Source organism: Ochotona curzoniae, unplaced genomic scaffold (assembly GCF_017591425.1).
Source record: "Ochotona curzoniae isolate NIBS_2020 unplaced genomic scaffold, NIBS_Ocur_1.0 contig_64, whole genome shotgun sequence".
NCBI classification, from domain to species: domain Eukaryota; kingdom Metazoa; phylum Chordata; class Mammalia; order Lagomorpha; family Ochotonidae; genus Ochotona; species Ochotona curzoniae.
Window position 1 is genome coordinate 2,512,960 of NW_024466502.1, and position 21,498 is coordinate 2,534,457.

Below are 21,498 nucleotides of genomic sequence, written 5' to 3' on the forward strand. Positions count from 1 at the left end.
TTGTGGCCACTTGGGGAGTGAATCAGCGGACGAAGGCTTTCTTTTTGTCTCTATTCCTCTCTGTATATGTAGCTTTCAATAAAAATTAATAAATGTTTTTTTTAAAAAAGAGAGAGAGCTGGATTGGAAGTGGAGCAGCTGGGACTGGAACTGGAGATCCTCCAGTTGGTAACTTAAAACACTGGCTACCACACTGGTCCATCAGCAGATTTTTGAAGTGATCTTTACTTGTTTACACAGAAACCAAACGATAGGTATTGACAAACTCAGACGATGAGGCCAAAGGCACTCTGTTTTATTTGACATTCACATTAGCAGCAACACAAGGAAAAATACTAACCATTTCTTCATTATCCAAACCCCACCACATCCATTTCGATTCTTTATGTATAACCTTGTAAAACAAAATACATTGCAAAAATATATTCTATTTGAACTAAAAAGCAAGAATCAGAAAAATCAGAGATTTAAACAAGTTTAATTTTGGATGCAAAATTTAAAGCATGTTCTTTGTTTTGAAAAGTCTATCTTAAAATGTATTTGGGTAGATGGGAAAATTAGTGTAGACTGGAGTCTATTCCTGCATCTACCATTTAAGACAAATCCTGCTGACATGAGGAACGAAGGCAAGCACACCGAGGAGCCCTGAAGGCGTGAGAGGTCAGCACAGCAGCACTCGCAAGCCCAGCTTTTTCAAAAATGAAATCAGGATACTGTCTTCTGAGACCTCCCGATCCTGGCAAGGCGGGACCGGCCTCTGCTATACTTAAGGATGCTACGACGTTGTGCTAAACCTCAGCGCCTGTCGAGCGAGTGCAGAATTCTCTACCAACAGGCTGGGTATGTGAACTATAACAGCAGCAGTTTGAAACAGAAAAACAGGAAATAAAGCAGAAACCATATTGCATTCTCACCAGCAGAAGGGCAGTTATAGCTCAGTGTCTGCGTTCTGTGCATGAATTGGAGTTGTTCTATATGAGTTTCGAGGGCAGCTGGCTTGCATGGCAGAAAGTGCAGAGAGGCACAGATGAATGAGAAAGACTCTTCCCTCCTGTGAAAATCATTTGGATAAACTCAGAGACATAACAATTACAAGTTAAGTCCCAAAAGATGTAAACAATATCCTGCTTGGAGTATAATAGTTAGTATTTAAGTTGAAGCCTGCCATGATTGGCTTGTGTGTCTGTTGCAAGATTTCTAGCATTCTTGTTTTATTTCTGTAATGTTCGCTGAAATGAAAAGGGGCCTATTTAATAGAAAAGGAAACAGCATAAACCAAAGATTGCCCATCTTGTGCCACAGATGCGAACACTCCAGGTATGGCCAGTCACAGCGCCCCAGGTCTGCAGAAATCCTAATGCCCCTTTGAGCTGTGCGCTTCCTCCAAAGATAGGAAGACGTGAGCCAATTGCTCAATGAGGAATTAGAGTGACACATCTTTCTAATTCCATCTTTCCTTACATGGACTTTATTTCTTGTAATTCACATGATAGTCTGCGGCCGGCTGTTAAATTTCCTGTTTCAGACTAGTTTCAGCAAACCAAAACAAATAGCTCACAGAGAAGGCCATAGTGACTACTGTTTGTTCCTTTTGCTAAGTGTTTCCCCGGAGAGGTTACGCTCGGGGTAGGGAAGAGCTGTGCACGGTGCAAGCAGCAGGTCAGCTTCCCCAGAGAGGTTACACCGGGGTGGGGAGGAGCCGTGCGGTGCAAGCAGCTCACAGCAGCTTCAAGGCACCAAAGAAAGTGCCGTCTCCATCTCGTGAGATCTGCGCATTCTCTCGTGGTATGGCAAGCTGAAGTTCGTCTCCCTCCTCCAACTTCGCAATGCCTAGGGAAGAAGCATTCGCAACAATGTAAGTGTTGTATAACTGTCCCTTCCCCTTCAAATTCTTACAAAAAGCTATGCTGTTTTGGGAAACTTTTCCCATTGCTCTTCACCCTCCCGAGTATGCCTGATGGCCTCTAACTCATGGACAATCCGATTAGGCCAAACATACCCCAAAGCAGTAAGTACAAGCAGTTACAGCAGATATAAGCATTTTTATCACAGCTTAAAGTAAGTAAACCACAGCACACGCCTTGGTAGAATCTTGCAGAGTTAAATATTGATTTTGCTTAATTTTATTAACAAGGAGACACTTTACAATAATGGAAAACAAAAAAATGGGAAAAATTTATCTACATAATAGTAAAAATACAAAAACTGCACTCATTCCTACATAAAAGTTGCCAAGTGCGGAGCATGACACCCACATGTTGGATAGTCATGGTCCTATTTTACCTACGTACATGGGATGATAAGCACTGAAAAGTGAGAAGGGAGACTTCGGGGGTGACCGCTTAGCCGAGCAATGGGGCAGCCTGTGACCTGCAGTAGAGGACTCGGCTCCCACAGCCAGCGTCCTGCCTTTGCAGATCCCGCCCAGGCCCTGGCTCCAGCACCCTGCCTTGCAGATCCCACCCAGGCCCTGGCTCCAGCACCCTGCCTTGCAGATCCCACCCAGGCCCTGGCTCCAGCGTCCTGCCTTGCAGATCCCGCCCAGGCCCTGGCTCCAGCACCCTGCCTTGCAGATACCGCCCAGGCCCTGGCTCCAGCACCCTGCCTTTGCAGATCCCGCCCAGGCCCTGGCTCCAGCACCCTGCCTTGCAGATCCCGCCCAGGCCCTGGCTCCAGCACCCTGCCTTGCAGATCCCGCCCAGGCCCTGGCTCCAGCACCCTGCCTTGCAGATCCCGCCCAGGCTCTGGCTCCAGCACCCTGCCTTGCAGATCCCGGGAAGTAGCAGGAGGCCACTCAGTGACCGGGCTGGACTCCTGTCTCCTAGCTGTAGTCTAGCCCAGCTTCAGCTGTTGTAGCTTATCTGGAGTGTAAACCAGCAGGTGGAAGCTCTCCTTCTAGCTCTGTGCCTCTCAAGCAATTTTACAAACATCCTTTATCATCATAGAACAATTTTAAACACAACTGATCTCTGCAATCAGGCCCCTGGATTTAGGTGTCATGTAGATCGCTTTTTAAAGCCTTTCACATTTTGTTTGCTTAAATGTTTCTTATGATTAAATGTACTGAATTGGTTATCTCCTTAAAAATGATCAATGCATGTGTATTAGTCTAAAATGAGGGATAAATCTAAGCATTGGGAATATAAAATAGAATTCAAACTACACTGAGGATGTCTTAGCTGATTTAGAGGATAATTTGAAGAAGAAAGAAGAGGAGCAGGGGAGAAAAACTATCAAATAAAATCACAACTCGACTTACAAAGTAATTGCATTGTTTCTTTCACACGTGACGAAGCGTCCTTACACAAGCCTATCCATGCCCATCAGTGTCTGCTTTATCCGAAAGGCCAAAAGCACCCAGACCTACTGGGGCCAGAAGCAGCCGCCGGTGATGGATTGCACACTCGCTGTGTGCCAGACCCTCTTGGAGACCAGCACACAGACAACTACTGGAGCACAGAAGGTCCTCTCCTGCACTGGGGTTTATGCTCAGCCACCCAGAATGGCAACAGCCAGAAGAGTATGTTTTAAAGTATTGTTATAGGTAAAGGCTATATTTTCTGTCATTGGCACAGTATTAGAGGACCAACTTCAGTGCTTTGAAAAAGCAAAGTGGAGCCTTGTTTGTCTAACCAGTATCTGTCTTTATCATAGACATTAAGGCAACCCACTGTTTTAGGAAAACCTAGAGAATGTAGAGAACCAAGTCATGTTAGTGCTACAAATGAAATGTTTTGAACCTGCTGATTTCATGGGCCATTCCTACTCCGCGTTCCTGGCTCTTTCAACTCCCTCTGTTGACAGTAATCAACAGGAAAGAGCTAGAGTGTTCTCTACGGTGAGCAAATCACAGGATTCTGCTCCGTGTGCAGCAACAACTCCTTAATTTATGTATCTTAAAAATATTTATATATTGGAAAGGCAGCCAGAGGATGTGATATCCTCCATTTGCTGGTTCTCTCCCCAAGTGGCCACAATAGCTACGCCTGGCCCAGTCTGTGGCCATGAGCACTGAGCTCCATCTGGGTCCCCTGCATGGGTGACAAGGGCTGAAGGCCTCCGGCCATTCTCCTCTTCTTTCCCGAGCATGTCAGCAGGGACACAAACAAGGGGCAGAGGAGCCAGTATTGGTGCCAGCCGCCCATGATGGGACGCTGGTGTCCCAAATAGTCGCTCAACCACTTGTACTGCAACACTGGCCCCAGTATTATTTTAGGCTTCTGAAGTTGGCCACTTAGTTTTCTCAGATTTTTTACAGAAACGTTTTATGCACTTACATGCTAATGTGACTTTTAATGATTTTAAACAAAATTTGTCCCAAACAGATGAATTTGCAGACCTGCAATTTAATTAAGACAGATGGTTCTCACACATGACACTGAGTTGTTAAGGTCAATCAGGGCCTCTTGAGAAGGAAAGCACCATGAAAGCTGGCAGGACTCGCCTAGGAATTCCATGTGAGGGAGCAGCTGAGTACCAACTCTAAAAGGGTTGTGAAACTCTAAGTACACACAATCTGATAAATAGCAGATTGGGGTGGCCGTGCCATTTATGAGCATTTTGCAATACCAAAATGCTGGTCAGCACTGGGCTCAAGAAGAAGACTTTATGAAAATTAGGGAATTCCAGTTTAATGAACTTCCTCCTCATCCCATTGATGTTTGCAGATCCAGAACAAAATCATCTCCTTTTTTTTTTTTTTTTTAGCATAAATCCTTTGTTTTCATTTCTAGCTGATTCTCTGGGCATATGTTGATGCAGCGCCTTGGAAACCCAGTGCTGCCCTGGTCCTGAGCCAGTACTATCTAGCACACGGGCACCCCCTGGTCCTGACCCAGGGCTGCTCAGCACACAAGTGGACCCTGGTCCTGAGCCAGTGCTGCATAGCACATGGACAGCCTCTGATCCTGACCCAAGACTATTCAGCACATGGGTGGCCTCTGGTCCTGACCCAGGGCTGCCCAGCACACGGGCAGTCCCTTGGTGACTGGAACTGAAGCCATTCCTCAGGGTTCCAAAAAGATTTGCCAGAATTCCCAGAGAAAAAGAAATATGCTAAGACAAGCATATCCTTCTAAGATTGGTCTTAACTCATTTACCATTGCTCTCCAAATAACTAACTAACTAAAGAAATAAATAAAATGAAGGGCTGTTGGCAGTTTCAGCTAACATGACCTGCCCTTGCTGCTCTCTGCTCATTGTGCCATGCCCCAGGGTCAGTGTCGGGTGCCTGTTTGCACCTGCTATCATCTCTGTGTGAATGATGGAGGAGCCTCTGCACCACTCACCCTTCCATCTTGTGTTTCTCCCGTACCTTCCCCTGCAGCATGGGGAAGAGCGCGAGAGGACCACGCTGCATGATGGGGTGAAAACAAGTCCTTGAACTCAGTAGCTGCACCCTTGGGCAACTACGTGCTGGCTCTGACTCAGATTCCACATCACTTACACGGGAAGAGGGAGCAAGTGTCTAGTGGCAAAAGCACCTGACAGACTGGACTCCATCTGCGGATGTTTCCTTGTATTATTGCTGCTGGTGCAGATGGAGGAAGAGATCTCTCGTGATTGGTCTCAATGTAGAATGCCACGCACTTGCTTCCTTCTTCATAAACTTACACAAGAACGATCAGTCTGTCACAATTGAACAGAGCTGCTGATGACTAAGAATGCAACACACACAAGAGATGGAGGAGGGTCTTTCTAATTACATCTCGGGCATCATTCTTCCGGGCCTGCAAATGGCAGCTCACTTTCCGGAGCCTCGCTCCATGTGACACTGAACAAGCCTAGGAGCTGTTACTCACCAGCGGAATAGCATGAGTTATTGGGCAGTGTCTCGGGCATGTTTTGAATGCATCGGAACAAAGTCACCAGACTCAGTTCGTCTCCAAAGACGTGGACTTTTTTCCTCTGAATCAGGTGTCCCATAGCAAAGGTGTTGTCAGTGTATAAGACCTGAGGGACAAGCCGAAGAGTGTGGTCAGGAGGGTGTGCAAGGGCGGGGGCATGGGCTGTGAGGGTGGACAGGGGCATGAACCTACCTGACCATATATAAAGAAGTAACCAGTCTCTTTGACCAATATTTTATTCTCCTTTTCTTCCAGGGCTCTTCCTCTTTTAAAGCTGAGAAGCCATGGGACAAATGTGTAAGATCCTACAAGGAAGAGCATCATGTGTAAGAAAAGAAACAGAAAACTCAGCTTTATTACTTAACCAAATCTGAAACTTAGAGGATAAATTCATCTTTAGAAAACAGAAGCCAGGGAGGCCAAGCACCATGCTGCCTTTGGACTCCCGGCCGTCACGACCTCAGGGACCTGTGTGTCAGCACACCTTGGAGTGTCTGGGTTTTCTTTTGTTGCTGAGAGTTTCAGCCAGTTGATAGGAAACCCTGGTATGGATGGGAAAGCTTGAAGCCAACCTCAGGCAGCACTGTGGGTGACTCCTCTTGGGTTGCCAGCGGGGAGATCAGGAACAAGTGAGTCCCCCACAACAAAACTGCTGAGCAGAGGCCAGGCGGAAGGACCTGCTAAGACATGACCTTCCTGGGAAAGGTCAAGAGCTGCTGTACCCTGGGTCTGAAACAGCCACAGGGCTGCTGTACAGGACACAGGTCCTCCTGCATTGGTCCCCGGTATGTCCCCGCAGAGGTCCACCGTCAGTTGAAGGAGCAGAGAGAAAAGTGCAGGTGCAGAGAGGGGTGAAAAGCGAGACCAAACCACAGGAGCTGTGCTTTGGGCCGGCAGACGCACTGGGGAGCACTGACACTCCCTTTCCATACCTGTGCAGTTCAAGTCGCTGGTTTTCCACTTGCATGGTGTAACGACGGGAGCAAGGGTAAACTCCAAGGACAAAGACCAAGAGACCCAAGGTATACAAAGAACATGGTGTAACACAAGTGAACAGAGGTTAGGCAAATGCCAAAATAAGGAAAGAACATAAAGCAAGGTGATCTTGGTGTCCAATCACATGGCAGCGCTCCTGACAGGCTGGCAATGGTGGCTGCTGAGGCCTGGACTGGGTGTCCCCACCAGAACTCAGGATGAACCTTGGCTTCTGATGGAGTGTTTAAGCAATGGATAAATGCCATCCAACTGCTCATGTTATAACCAGGTTGCTTATTCTCGAGCAGATATGGCCCTGAATTTTGAACTTTCTTGCCTCAAAAACTCTGAGCTAAAATAAACTTCTTCTACTTACAATCAAACACTCTTGGGTATTTTGTTATAGCAACACAAAGTAGTGGGACTAAGATGATACGACATAGGCATCTCCTAATTTTTCCTTGGTCATAACAAGAAAGGTGACAAAGGTAAAATTAAAACCCAAATCGGTGGGACCGACATGATGGCATAGCAAGCTAATCCATCATTTGTGATGTTGGCGTCCCGTATGGGCATGGATTCAGGCTGTATCTTGTCCAATCCCGGAGTGAACTTAAGGCCCCAGAAAGTATCAGAGAATGGCCCAAAGCCTTGAGACTCTGTACCCACATGAGAAGATGGGAAGAGGCTCCTGGCTCCCAGCTTTGGATCAGCTCAGTTCTGGTCAGATGGCCATGTGGGGAGCCTACCAGGGTTTGGGAGAGTTCTCTGTCTTTGCTGCTCTCTCTGTAAGTCTACCAATCCAATCAAAATAACAATAACAATAAAACCTCTGAATCTGCAAGACACAACATGACAGAAGCTCACAAGGCTAGCTTTCCTGGGACTGAGGAGGCAGGAAGTCTTTTGTGCAACCCCCCCCCCCCAACAGAGGCACAATAAGACATACACCCAACGATTCTCTTATTCCACAAATGCAATTGCCAAGCGTACTTATCTGTTTTGGACAACACTGTCGAGGCAAATGAAATATATCTGAAATATTTCCAGATTTGGTTTCTGAGGGAAGGACAACAAACCAGCACCATACATCTGGGTATTTCTAGGGAGCTGAGAGTTCCAGGTGATCAAAAAAATCGCTCCACAAATACAAGTTAAACTGAGCATGAGAGTCTTCAGGCTTAGGGGAGTCTGGGGAGAAGGGAGGGAAGACCAAGGAGGAAGGAAGTGGATGACAAACGGTGACAGGCCTCCACCCACCCCAGAGGCCATCCCCATCGCTGTGTCTCCCTGGACATGCACGTGCTGACACGGAGCAGGTCACCCCAAAGAAAGGCGTCCAGGAGCCTTTTCCTCCAGTGCGTGGCGGAACCCCTGCCACTAACGGCTTGAGTGGTTTCATCTTCACCTGTCTGCACTTTATCTCAGCCACAGTGCTCTTCACTACTGAAATAAGATAACAGTCAACATGCTGAGAAGCGCTAGGAAGCATTAGCCTTAATGACTGCTACAACTGCAAACTGCAGGCTTGGGCATTAAAGGTGATGACTTTTGGGAGTTCAGTGAGATTCCTTTGATGCTCTGTTCTCCCCCAACCAACACCAGTGGGTGTCTTACTGTTATCTATAAACTTAAGCTCTATTTACACACTGCTTCCTTGAGCTTCCCTGGGGCTTCAAATGGCCACAACACTCACAGCAGGCTTGTAGCAAGTGGTTATTCACTTAACAATTCAACTTGAGACATAAAATAATCCAAAACAACACAATATGACAGTTTATCAAAAACATTTAATGGTTTTCTGAAAAGCAGTTTTATGACTAATTGCTGAAATTCTGGGAAGTGAAACAGCCTCCATCACACACCCATGAGTTGGAACAAAACATCTTTCCCTGAGAATTTGTTTATTTTCTGGCTAGAGACATTGATTTGCTAAAGTTTCTTCTGCAATACTTCAAATCAAGTTCTGTTTCTTTATGCCATATCTGTATGGATTGAACTAATAACCCAATTCTTTGTAAAGTTCTTGACATTGTCAGAATAGGAAGAAAAAGTCACGATGAGATCTGCCTTCTTATTTTCTCTTGATATTTTCCTTTTGGCATTTCACTTTCTGTGGAAAAGTCTGTCTCACACACACACACACTCTCTCTCTCTCTCTCTCTCAGGGATTCTCCTGCATGAAATTCCAGTTTGTGAGTCAGAGCTGAACACTAAAGACATGGTAATACACTGGAGAAACATGTGCTGTGGAAATTCTAAGCACTTTAAGAAAACAGATTAAACAGCAAACTTGAGACTATGGCCCCTTAAGCAAAACCAAATGCTACAGCAAGTTTCTACATCTTAAAATTATCTCGGATTTTTAACTTTGTTATGAGACTACAGATAAATGAGGAAAAGAAAATATACATTAATGCCCAATTAATAGTGATGTCTTCTGATCTTTCATTTGACACTGCTTAAAGTAGATATTTAAGAATTTTGGATTAAATTTCCAGCACATTGGCACTTATTGTAAGTAAACAGCTAAAATGTTGGTATGCCCTCACATAAATGCAACTCCATATATTTGAAATACTTCATTACTGAAATGTCTGAAAATTGAGCAAATTAATATATACATTAAAATCCAGAAGTAAATAAAAAATAAGTTCAGTATTAATACGTGAGAGCCATTGCAAGCATTTCTGAAATCATCTGCCCTTATATTTCAGAATAAGAAGTTTTATAGAAAATAAATGGTTATCTTAAGAACTCCTTTTTATTTTATTGTCTAGAGCGTACACGTTCCCCAAATCGTCACTTGCAGCACTGTCTCCTTCAGGCCGCAAATAAACACGGCAGCCATCATTCAAGCTATTCTCTTGGGCAATTTCTCTTGAATTTCTATTTTGTTATCTTAAAAGTGCTTGAAATACTTTTTAAAGACAGAAGTTTTATTGACGAGATCTTTCAAAACTAGCTAAGAAAATCAATTCAAGCAACAGCATTTTCGTTACACAAAGCAGACATTGCCTGGCGTTGTGATTCACTGTGGACGAGAAGAAGCTCAAAAAATCAACAAACTTCTGGGAGATTCGGAAGCAACTTGAATATTAGCGAACGGATGACAGACAGCACCTTGAGATCGTTTAACGATGGCAAAGAAATAGAATGAAAGGAGTGGGATGAAGCGAGAGCTCTGAAAAGTGCCCATATTTACAATCGACGTGTAAGAACAAATTGTGAAAACATTAAAAAGGATTGTCCCCAAGTTCTGGAAAGTGTGTTTGTGAATCACTAAGGCAAGCATGCTCCAGAAGCAAGGGCGTCCCCAGGCAGCGCCGTGAGTGTGTGCAAGTCCCAGCACGACACTGCTGAAATAATGACGCGAAAGGTCGGAACACGAGCTGACAGCTGCACACGCGGCTGTGGACACCTCTCCCTGCTTCTCTGCCTCCTGCGGGTATACGGCTGGGCAGGTACAAATGTCAACACAGCTCACTGAAATCACGGCCAAGTGAGGACTCTTAGCAACGGGGCGGGGGCTCAGCTGCCTCCCAAGGGCCAGAAAGCCTCCCACACCAGATCCTGCCCCGCACACACTCCAGAAAGTTGCAATGTTAGCTGAAAGAATTGGAGGGATTAAAAAAAAAAAACAAAATAACTAAAAGTAGAAATTTTAGAAAGGAAAATAAATCTGATACCAAACAAAATGGCATGGAAATAAAGAGTTCAGGAGCTGAATAAGAGTCTGGAGTCAGGAAACAATATAAAGGTAAGGACTTACCATCATACACAGAATTGCAGCTTACAAGGCAAAACAACCAACCAATCAGCACACAAGACAAAGCTGAGCAATCTCCTGGGCCTGATACAAGCTGCAGGCCCCCGTGTCTGAGGGCTGCAGTACATCCCTGGGACTACTATAACCAACTGCTGCAAATCTGGCAGCTTCAAAAACCAAATATTGGGCCAAGTGCAGGAGCCTAGTGGCTAAATCTTTGCCTTGAATGCACTGGGGTCTCATATGGGAACTGGTTTGTATCCCAGCTGCTCCACTTCCCATTGAGCCCCTGGCCTGGGAAAGCAGCCAACAACAGCCCAAAGCCCAAAGCCTTGGGACCCTGTACCCATGTGGGAGACCAGCAAGAAGCTCCTGGATTCTGGCTTCAGCTCAGCTCAGCTCTGGCTGTTGTGGCCAGTTGGGGAGTAAACCAGCAGATGGAAGATCTTTCTCTTTGTCTATCCTTCTCTCTGTAAGTCTGACTTTCCAATAAAAATAAATAAATCTTAAAAAAAAAAAACCCCACACAAATGCTTTTTGTCTCATAAATTTGTACATCAGATGTCTCACTGGGCTAATAGCAAGGGCATGCAGGGCTCCATGCCTTCCAGAAGCTTCTGGGAAGAATCTGCTTTCTTGTTTTCTTCCCCTACTGCAGGTTTCCTGCAGTCCTTGACGAACAGCTGTCTCTCACTTCACAACCAGCAATCCTACGCTCACCTAGAGCTGAGGACTTCAACCCATACAAAAGCCTGCACTAGATGTTTACAGTTTAGTTTTATTAATAATTACCAAACCTGATATTCCCAGATATCCTGCAATAAGTGAAGGGGTAAACTGCTGTACACATCAAACAAAAGGATATCATTCAGTACTATGAGGAAATGAATCACCAAGCCATAAAAGGGCACACAAAGAAAACTTGAATGCATATTACTCAGTGAGCAAAGTCAACCTTGAAAAGCTTCCATGTTGTGTAATCACAGCTGTACAACACTCTGGGAAGGTCAAAACTATGCAGACAGTAAGAAGAGGCAGTGCTAGTCCAAGGTTAAGGTGAGGGAGGGAAAGCGGACTCAGAACAAAGCGAGCTGAGAGCAGGGGGAGAGCATTTTACACAACAGCATAATGGTAGGTACAGGTCACTGTGGATCTGTGGTACCCTGCAGAACATGCAGTAAGAGTGGGTTCCGGTGTAAGTCAGGAGCTGCAGGTGGAAATGTGCATCACTCATGCAGATGTGGCTCTCTGAGGAGGACCGTGGTAACAGAAGTTACGCGTGCATATGGCTTAGAAGGATTTTGGATAGTTGTAGCTTCATCTCAATTTTCCTAACAGTCCTGTGAATCCAAAGCTATCCTAAAAAATAAAGTTAAATACAAGAATCAAGCCAAGTGAATAAATCACAAATGACTTCCAGGATACCACTGAGCAGATTAACCTACAATTCATGGGAATCCAAATGGGAGAAGGAGGGGGAGGCTGTATAAATAGTAACTGGAGAAACAGTGAGCAAATTCCTCCCAATCTTGAGAGAGAAATGAACTGACAAAAGTGCAGTCAGGATAAACACAACGAGATCCATGACAAGACTCATTATGATTAAGCTACTAAAGAACAAGGAGAGAATTTGGAAAACAGCAAGAAGAAACTCCTCCAACACAATGGATTAACAAGATGAGCAGCCGATTTCTTGTCAGAAACCACGGGTGCCTGGAGACGATGAGGTGATCTATTAAATTTGATAAATGAAAAAGATGTCAACCACATATTATGTATCTGAGAAAAAATTATTCAAATGTGAAGGAAAAATTAACATACTATTAACAAAATAAAACCTAAGGAATTCATCAGTAGTAAATGTAGCTTCTAGGAAATGTTAAAGCAGATCCTAGAGCTCAGAGAAAATGACCCTGAATAATTATGGAAAGGTATGTGAAGAAATAAAGATCACTGATAAAGATATCTAACTAAGCAAACATGAACTCTATTGCTGGGGCCTGTGTGGTGGTAATCAGGCTGATCCTCTGCCTGCAGCGCCACTATCTCATATGAGCACCGACTCATGTCCGGTTACTCTACCTCCAGTCCAACTCCTTGCTTATGGTCTGAGAAAGCACCAGAGAATGGCTCAAGTCTTTGGATCACTGCACCTGTGTGGGAGACCCAGAAGAAACTCCTGGGTCTTAGCTTCGGACAGGCCCAGCTGCAGCTGTTGTGGCCATTTGCGGAGTGAACCAATGGATGAACAATCTCTCTGTCTCTCCTTCTCTATATAAATTTTCCTCCCAAAAGAAAAAAATTTAAAGAAAACCCATTGCTATTTGTTTTTGAATTTCATTGTATTTTGTTTTGTTTTCTATGTAATTGAAAAGATCAATATAAAAAATGTTAAGTGACACTTAACATTAACATTATTATTATGTTAAGTGACACTTCCTGTATGCATCTATATTTTCTGACAGCAACTAATAAAGAAATTTTAAAAGGGAGAAATCAAGTTTATAGCAATTAAATTCACACTTTGTAGGATGTTTCTTGCAATAGCCAGTAACAACTATGACTACTAAAAAATATACAGCAAAGAAAATTAGGAAGAAAAGATGGAATGCATGTAAATCCTGAACAAAGAAAAAAACTCACCCAAGAATAAAACAAAAGTATAAATATTTAAATAGCAGAAATAATTATTTCCTTATCAGTAACAGCTCTGCATATAAGCTTGCTAACTAAAGCAACTGCAGAGCTTTGCAAAAAATATATATAGAGACGTAAAACATAAAAATCTCAACATCCACCCATATGCTGCTTAAAGGATTTGTGCCTTTGAACTTGAAGGTTGAACAAATCGGTTGAAGGTAAAAGCGTGGAGAATGTAACTAGTAATCAAAGAGTGGTCATACTAATATCAGGTGATATATACCCTAAATTAAAGATTGTTATGATTCGAAATGGTATTATGTATTGGTAAATGGTCAATTTACAAAGACCTAAAAATTGCAAACAATTTCATATCACTCAACAGAACCTCAAAATCTAAATAGAGATTGAACAGAAGAGATAAATAGATTTTCTAATGGATAATTGACTGGCCAAATTTCAGTAATAACTGGGCAATCTAATAAGAGATCAGTAAGCCAGTAGAGAACTTGAACAAAGCCTTGTGATAACTAGTACCAAAACACAAACAATGGGCAAACAAACAAACAAAAACCTGGAAGCAGAGCTGGGTCAAGCTAAAAGAAGTATTCAAGAATTAAGAGACACTATTAAAAGGCCTAACATAAGAGTTATTGGAGTTTCAGAAGGCGCAGAAAGAGAAGCTGGGTTTAAAAATGCATTCAATGAAATAATAAAGGAAAATTTCCCTAATCTGGAGAGAATTGGGAAACAAGATCCAGAGGAGCGCAGAACTTCCAACAGGCTTGATCAAAAGTGATCCTCACCACAACACGTGATAATCAAGATCTCTTCAATCAAACAAGGAAAAGATCCTTACATGTGCTTGTGAAAAAATCAATTGACAAATAGAGGAATGACGACTAAAGCAATGCTAATCTCTCACAGGAAACTCTACAGGCCAGAAGAGAATGAAGTGACATATTCTAGTCATGTTCTAGTAAATAAAAGCAAAAATTGTTGACCCAGAATAATGTACCCCAAAAAGCTTTCCTTGGACTTTGGAAAGAAATAAAATTCTTCCACAGTAAGGAAAAGTTAAAAGAATATGCTTGTCCATACCTGCCCTACAAATGTTCTAAAGATGTTCTCAAAGCATCCACCAAAACCAAAGGCAAATGTGAAGAACATCCCAGTAAAATGACAACAGAAGACTAATACAACAGCCCATTCCTAAAATGACAGGACCAAATAACCACCTATCCATATTACCTCTGAATGTAAATAACTTAAAATCCATCAATCAAATGTCATAAATTATTAGGATGGGTTAAAAAACAAATCAACTGCCTACAGGAGACAGATTTCACCGACTAAGATCAGCAGACTCTATATCTCAAGGATTCCGTTTTTCAGTTTCACTTCTTTAAAACAGTTTTCTCATTCAATCCTTCACTGATCATACATTACACAGTTGCATCATTTTCTTCAAGAAGGTTTGTGATTTTCCTTGGCATTTCTTCAGCTACACATTAGTAATTCAGGACCATGTTATTTAACTTCATGACATTGTAGATTTCTATTTTTTCTTCCTATTGTTGATTTAGTTTTGCGGCTTTTCATTTAAGGGGATGTATAGTAACTGTGCAATGGAGACTATCATATCCAGATGTGAGGATACAATGCATTATGCATCTCTACTTCCAGACAAAGATGGACTCCCAATGAAACTGTTTAGTATATCTTGACAATATGAAGCTGGATTCTCTGCCATTGTCTATGCCTACAATGGTGGACTTATGACTGACTATGAAGAATTATACTATTGTAATAATATAGGGGAACTCAGTGGAGGGAAGGGTGTTTGGTGAGAGGGGAAAGGGAAAATTCCAGAACATATGGAACTGTACATAAAATGATAATAATAATAGATAAAAATTAAAAGTGGGAAAAAAGAAGCCAAAAATTTGTACACGAACATTTTAAGACAAGAGTGCCAAACACCATTCAATTGGGAGAAAATCGATAGTAAATGATGTTGCAACAACTGAGTATCCATAGGAAAAGTGAATTATATTGGCACCATGCTCCATACTACACACAAAAATGAGCTGCCAATAGATGGCTGATCTAGTATGAAACATAAAGTCATAAGACCAAACGAAAACATGGGAGTGAATCATGTAACACATTCTTTGATAATGATGCCCAAAGTACGGGAAACAAATGCAAAAACTAGATGTGTTGGCTTCATCAGAATGAATACTTTCCTTTCATCACAAGGTAGCCTCCAGCAAAGGAAGGATACTTGTGAATCAGGTATTTCATAAGGGTCTAGCATTCACAACACAAAAGGAACTGCTCTCGGCAGTCCAGCGACACTGAGAGGGCTCTTCAGCCACTACGAGGTCAGTGTCGACAGCAACACCAGGGAGGATGTGGAAGAGGAAGAAGCTGACATATTGCTGGTGGGGATGTGAAAGGCTGTGGCCACCAAGGGTAACAGGTGCTCCGGGGAAAGCAAACAACAAGAACACCTTGACAGTGCAAACGAGTGAAGAGGGACTTGGAAATGCCAGGTAATAAGCTTGTACAAGCTCTTATAACCAAAAGTCACTGGGGCCAGAAGGCAATACGAGTGTGCAGATAAACCAATGTTTAGGGGAGGAAAAATGAAAAAAAGATAAATTTGTCCAAATACAGGGATTTAATACCAGGTAAAGCTAATTTGACAAAGAAAACATTAAAAATTACAAAGAAAACAATAACATAGTAGAAAATACTTATGATTCACAATGCAAAGAATTTATCTCCTTAAAAAACTTGCTTTTGATTAATTTGCACATGACCAAATGTCCTATAGAAAATGGAAAGGATATGAACAGATAATTCAGAGAAAAAAATACAAAAATAGGAGGACTGTAGACAGCAAAATAAGTGAATTTTAAAGTATGTAACAATATCACATGCATTTCTTGTTAAAAAAAATAAATTTCAGGGACTTTGTTTTAGTCACCCATTGTAGAGTTACATTTCATAAGTCCTGCAGAACCACTTCACAACTGTTGGGAAAGTTCAAACTATCCAATACACAGATTGACCAGATTGAGAAATTAGAAAAACATACAATTATTCTTTAAACCACTGTCATTTAAAAGACTGTCACCAAGAACATTGGAATGGGACTGGTTAAGCAGATTATAATCTTACCTGGGAATACTATGCAGGTTTTAAACTATCAATAAGAATTCTTTATGTACAGATATAACAGAATCTGTGCCATAAAGGCAGCAGCTACAGTCTTGTTTCCCAGTGGTGTGTCAGTTAGCAGTTGTCTCCCCAGAGTGTCTGGGATCAGAGGCAAGCAATCAGCACTTCAGGAAGACCACAACACTTTAGACAGCTCACGCTACTCTGACTTACAGCAGCAGCACCGTTTGCAAGGTTCACAGCATTTTAGGAGCCAGATTCCTAGACCTTTTCCTAGTAAGTATTCAAAATTTTATCTCTGGTCCTTCAGGTCATCTTGTGGTTTCATCTGAATTCTTAGGAAATAGCTTGCTGCTTATTAAAAGCTGAAAACGGGATTTGGGAACATGTTGAACCCTAAATCATAACACATATTCAAATAGTTTGGTATTGAGTTGCAGTTATGGTCATTAAAGCCATGGGGAAAAGATGAGAAACCAAGCCTGATTACAATAGGTGTTGGTTGACCCTTCCCCTTCCTGGCCCCACTGCTCACGCTCTTGATAAGCAAGACCACCTGTTGGCCTTAACTCCACCTGAATTCGCTCTGTTTTCTCCTCATCAGGAGGTTAGCTCCATCAAAATAGAAAATGACACATATTTCACTTACTGTCCCCTGCAGGGCCAAGGCTGTATATAGAAGACAGTGTGTTCTTAACTTGTGCAAAATTAAATTGATTAATAAATTTGAGACTGAATGAATCATTCATCTCCAGTACATTCTTGCTCGGTAGGTGTCTTGTATAGCCAGAAACCGCAACTGAGTGGCAAGTCCCAGATTATTGCTTCAGGGAGCTTTTGATGCACATGAATGTATGAACAACCAGCTTAACGATGCCCAACAAACGTCTTTTATAGAGCAGGACTTCTCAGATTCATTACTTTATTAATGTGCCTTATGACTGTTAAGCATGACTAATACCTTCACATCTGCACATAACCTACAATGTCAGAATATAATTACATAGCAGAATGATGAACTCATGACTGTTGATGAAGGACTATACTATTGTAATAATAAAATAATTTTTAAAAGGTAACTGGATATATGATGCTGCATTTCCAGACTCATCTGATAACGAAGCTTTATTTGGGGACCCTTCTTCTGGGTCAAGGCTGTAGATGCTAACTTGTTGGGTAGTCCCCATGAAACTGGGGCCACATTCTAGAAAACGCTCTGTGTAGATACTATATTGTCGCAATGCACTACTTATATGACGATCTGTATTTTTTGTTCTTAGTAATAATAAATGACATGTAAGCTCTAGATTATGGCTTTCATTACAGTGAACCTGTACCAATCTCATTAAAATAGTCATAGAACTGAAAATTTGGAACTTACTGGGTTAAAGCTAAGAAAAACTTCAAAAAGCCAAAACATTCAAATCATGTTTACTTTGAGAAAGTGGTAATTATCAAGTAATAATTTGATAAATCTTTATAATATATTCAGTTTGAACTGCATACTGTTATTATTTCCAGAACTTGATCTAAGAGAAGAACTAATATTTCTGAGTTATGGAAGGTAAATTAATTCTGTCAGTTAAATCTGATTTAATATGGTTTTATAGTATTTTACTCTAATTCTTTAACATTTCTAGAAGTTGGTGCTTTGGGCTGTTCTGTCTGTAGGAATATTAATAGACATAATATTTTACAGTGATTTTGAATACACAGAAGGTTATTATGTTATTCTGATGTTAAGGTTTGAGGTGGATGGTTGATCTGAGATGCAGTGCAAATAGAATCTTTAGGTGTGACACTTGCAAGCATTTGTACAGCACTATTTCCAAAGTAATATAAAGTAGCATTGCCATTTTATTACCTTTTCGTATAGTTGGTGTGTCACTGTCTGCGATCAGTTGTAAGCAATCTTGAATGGCTAAAAGGGAAAGATATTATTTTAATCACTGAAATAGAAATTACATGGGAACTAGGATTATTGAGAAAGCTGGTAATCCATTTTTTCAGAAGCATTAAACCAACTACTTCAAAACATCACTTCAATACCATTATTTCAAAAGTTACTGCATGAAATTTGCACATTGGTCTTACTAGGTACTTGAAATTTGCATTACTTTAAAAAAAAACTATATGTACTTTTGAAATACAGTAAGTGTGTCACCCATTGAGGCTGGCTCCACCTGTTTTGAAATATTATGGCTGCAGAGAAATCAAGCTTGGAGATTTTTTCCCAAGTCCACCAAATACATAAAACATTTGGACATCATATCATTCTAAAACTTTTATTTTTAAAAAAGAAAAAAAACTAAAGTAATTATTAGCTGCTCCCCCTGCCCCCCAGTGTCACTTGTGCTGACACTGGTGAAAATCAGAACATTGTTTATGCTGAGAGTACAGACATAATGTGGACAAAGTACTTGACACCCTTTGCCCTCTTCCATTCGAAGGAAAGTCAGCCATGAGCTCTTGAAAACTGAGACTCCAGAACCATAGATCAGAGGCTTTGCCAGGACCTCAGCCAGGATTCAAAATCAAGTGTCTTGTTTTGTTGTTTTGTTTGGTAACACATATTGACCCAAAAGAGATGTCTTTTAAAAATTAAGCAGATTTCTATGTAGTTTCATAATAAAGTGTTTTGGAAACATCAATTCACATCTTATCACACGTAGAGTTCTCTGGAAGATTTCCAAAGGAAAGAAGTAAAAATCACCCTGAAGAAAGAGAAATGCCAGCTTGTTGAATTGATAACAGTACTTGTTAGATTTGATAACAGTACTTGTTAGATTTGTAGGAGCAAGAAAAAAAAGGGGCAAAGTCCAAAGCAATGGTGGGAAGAAAAAATGTGGGAAAAAGATCTTCAAGTTTTCATGCTTTATTTTAAGCAGATATTAATATAAATTATTTTCTAGCAGATTTCTTTACTCAATATTGAAGTAGTTATACTTTTTTCTCAGTTTACACACTCTGAGAATTTGATATAGGAAAGAGTAAGAGAAAAGTTTCTTACATTTATTTCTTGGAATAGCAAACATCATATTTTGTTGCTATTCAGATACATACTGCTTAGAAATACGATCATTTAAGAAAATATATTTTAAAATCCTCTTTATTTCTTAAAGTAACAATGTTATGTTAAATTACAATGCTGCTCTTCGGGTGGATACTGCTACAAATGGGATCACTTTGATAGGAGAGCATTGTGGTCTACACCGCAGATTCCCCTGATCCTCAGAAACAAAGGCAGTTATGCCTGTGTTGTGACCGAACGCATTGCTTACTGCAATTACCATGGAGGACCGCTGTTCATTGAAAACACATGGAAAGTCTCACACAGATGAAAGAGCCGGCAAGAAAGGACGACCAAGGCACCCAAGCAGCTCAGCCCGGAGCAAACAGAACCACTTTAAACATGTTCCTAGTTTTCCTACAAATCCTTAGGTCGCTGATTCACAAGCACTGTCATGGGCTCAGTGACAGAACCGAGGGGCAGCCAGGGCAGACACAGCTCTGCGGCGGAGGGAGAGGACAAAGCTCAAAGACAAACTGCCAGGCGTTCAGCCTCTCCCATGCACGTGTATATGTTGTAGCAATGACCTAATGTAACACATGTGACATACGTAACAGGCTTAGTTCTATACGCTGCACATAATGATTTGTTCAAAAAGACTTAGTTATTAGTGATCGTGAAATCAGCATTTTTCTTGTCATATAGCATCAAGCCAAATACACGTAAAATAGAACACAAAAACACTCTGAAAGCATGAAGCCAGACTAAAGTGTTGAAGCCTGGAGAAATACTAGAATATGTCATTCTCTGCATCCCTGCCTCTGTTCCCCGAAGCTCCTGGAGGAGACTGCTTTGGCCCAAGTGTATCAGTCCAAATTCTTGGACTGAAACTCAGTAAACAATGTGATGGTTGTAAAGATGGGGCTCTGGGGAGCTGATGAAGACGCGAAGGTGAATACTGGTGAGTGGGAATCGTGCCTTTATAACAGACTCTCCAAGAAGCGAGCTTTCCCTAAAACCAACGGTGACTCGTTACGCAGGTCCTCGCCTGAGACGGGGTCTGGCAAGCTTTTGGGCTTCCGGACGGGGAGCCGTGAGTACTAAGTCTTTGTCAGTGGCTCCACTCATTGGCACTTTCTTCCAGCAGTCCAGGCCTACAGAGGCCAAGCTCAGACATTCGAGTCACAAAGAGGCCTCCTAATTAAGTCATCACTCACTATCAAACAGATAGGAGAATGTGGGGGTTTTAACCTTACAGTCCAACGAAAATTTGACTCCAGCCAACATACTGAAAGACAAACGTCTATGCTGTGATATAGTAGCAGAAATTGATCCTTTAGAAGAAAAGGTGCTTTAGAAAGAAAAAGCTTATTCCAGAAAAAAGGGCTGTGAAATTGGTAGCTCAACACCCGGGTTGGCTTCTACTTAGCTCACGTCGGTTCTCATTTCTCTTTCTCCCAGTCTCAGGACTGTTCAAAGACAATGTCTTTCAGAAGATCTGACATCCAAAAGCAACTTGGGCTTTTAAACATCTCTTTTTTTTTTCAGCTAATTATCTGCCCCCACAAGGAGAGGGCTGGAGAAAGTGGTATTTTAATATCTCCCAACAGCACAGATAACCAGTCACAGCTCTGAAAAAGCATAGTTACCATTGTAATATTCTTGTTTGGTTCTCAAAATTCTTTCACGCCTCTTTCTCCTACAATTGAAGTAAATTATACAAGGGGTTAAGAATATTTGATTTACCAAACAAGGCAATATCTCAGATTAAAATGTTTCTCAGTCTATTGATGGGACATTGTGAACACATATTCTAAAGATGATTTCATAGCTATGGTAAGACAGTGATGATCATCTTAACAAAACACTTTTGTGCAGAATAAGAAAATTCACTCACAATAAAAAAATTTGTATACTACAAAGTGAATTGCTGACCAAAATTAGTTTACAAAAGAAAATTCCTAAAATAAGAACATAGGAATAAAAATAGTTTGCTACTGGGCAGCTAAATTGAGCCCCTGTTTGAAGATGAACCCTGCTTCCCTGAGTCTCCAGTTTTATCCCAAAGT

The 21,498-nt window shown here is 41.6% G+C and overlaps 1 protein-coding gene across 3 annotated transcripts in view; it reads right to left on the bottom strand.

The window, feature by feature from the left end:
- Positions 1–189: 189 nt before the first annotated feature.
- Positions 190–21,498, bottom strand: part of TNFSF13B (TNF superfamily member 13b) — a 33,526-nt gene continuing 12,217 nt past the window's right edge. For 2 of the 3 annotated variants that reach the window (XM_040991144.1, XM_040991143.1), the window contains exons 3-6: positions 18,284–18,340; positions 6,039–6,151; positions 5,802–5,952; positions 190–1,830 (exon numbers count right to left, since the gene is read on the bottom strand). In XM_040991144.1, coding sequence (XP_040847078.1) covers positions 1,718–1,830; positions 5,802–5,952; positions 6,039–6,151; positions 18,284–18,340 — 434 coding nt within the window. In that variant the 3' untranslated portion in view covers positions 190–1,717. The remainder of the gene's footprint in view (positions 1,831–5,801; positions 5,953–6,038; positions 6,152–18,283; positions 18,341–21,498) is intronic. The other variant, XM_040991145.1, reaches the window with a different exon arrangement.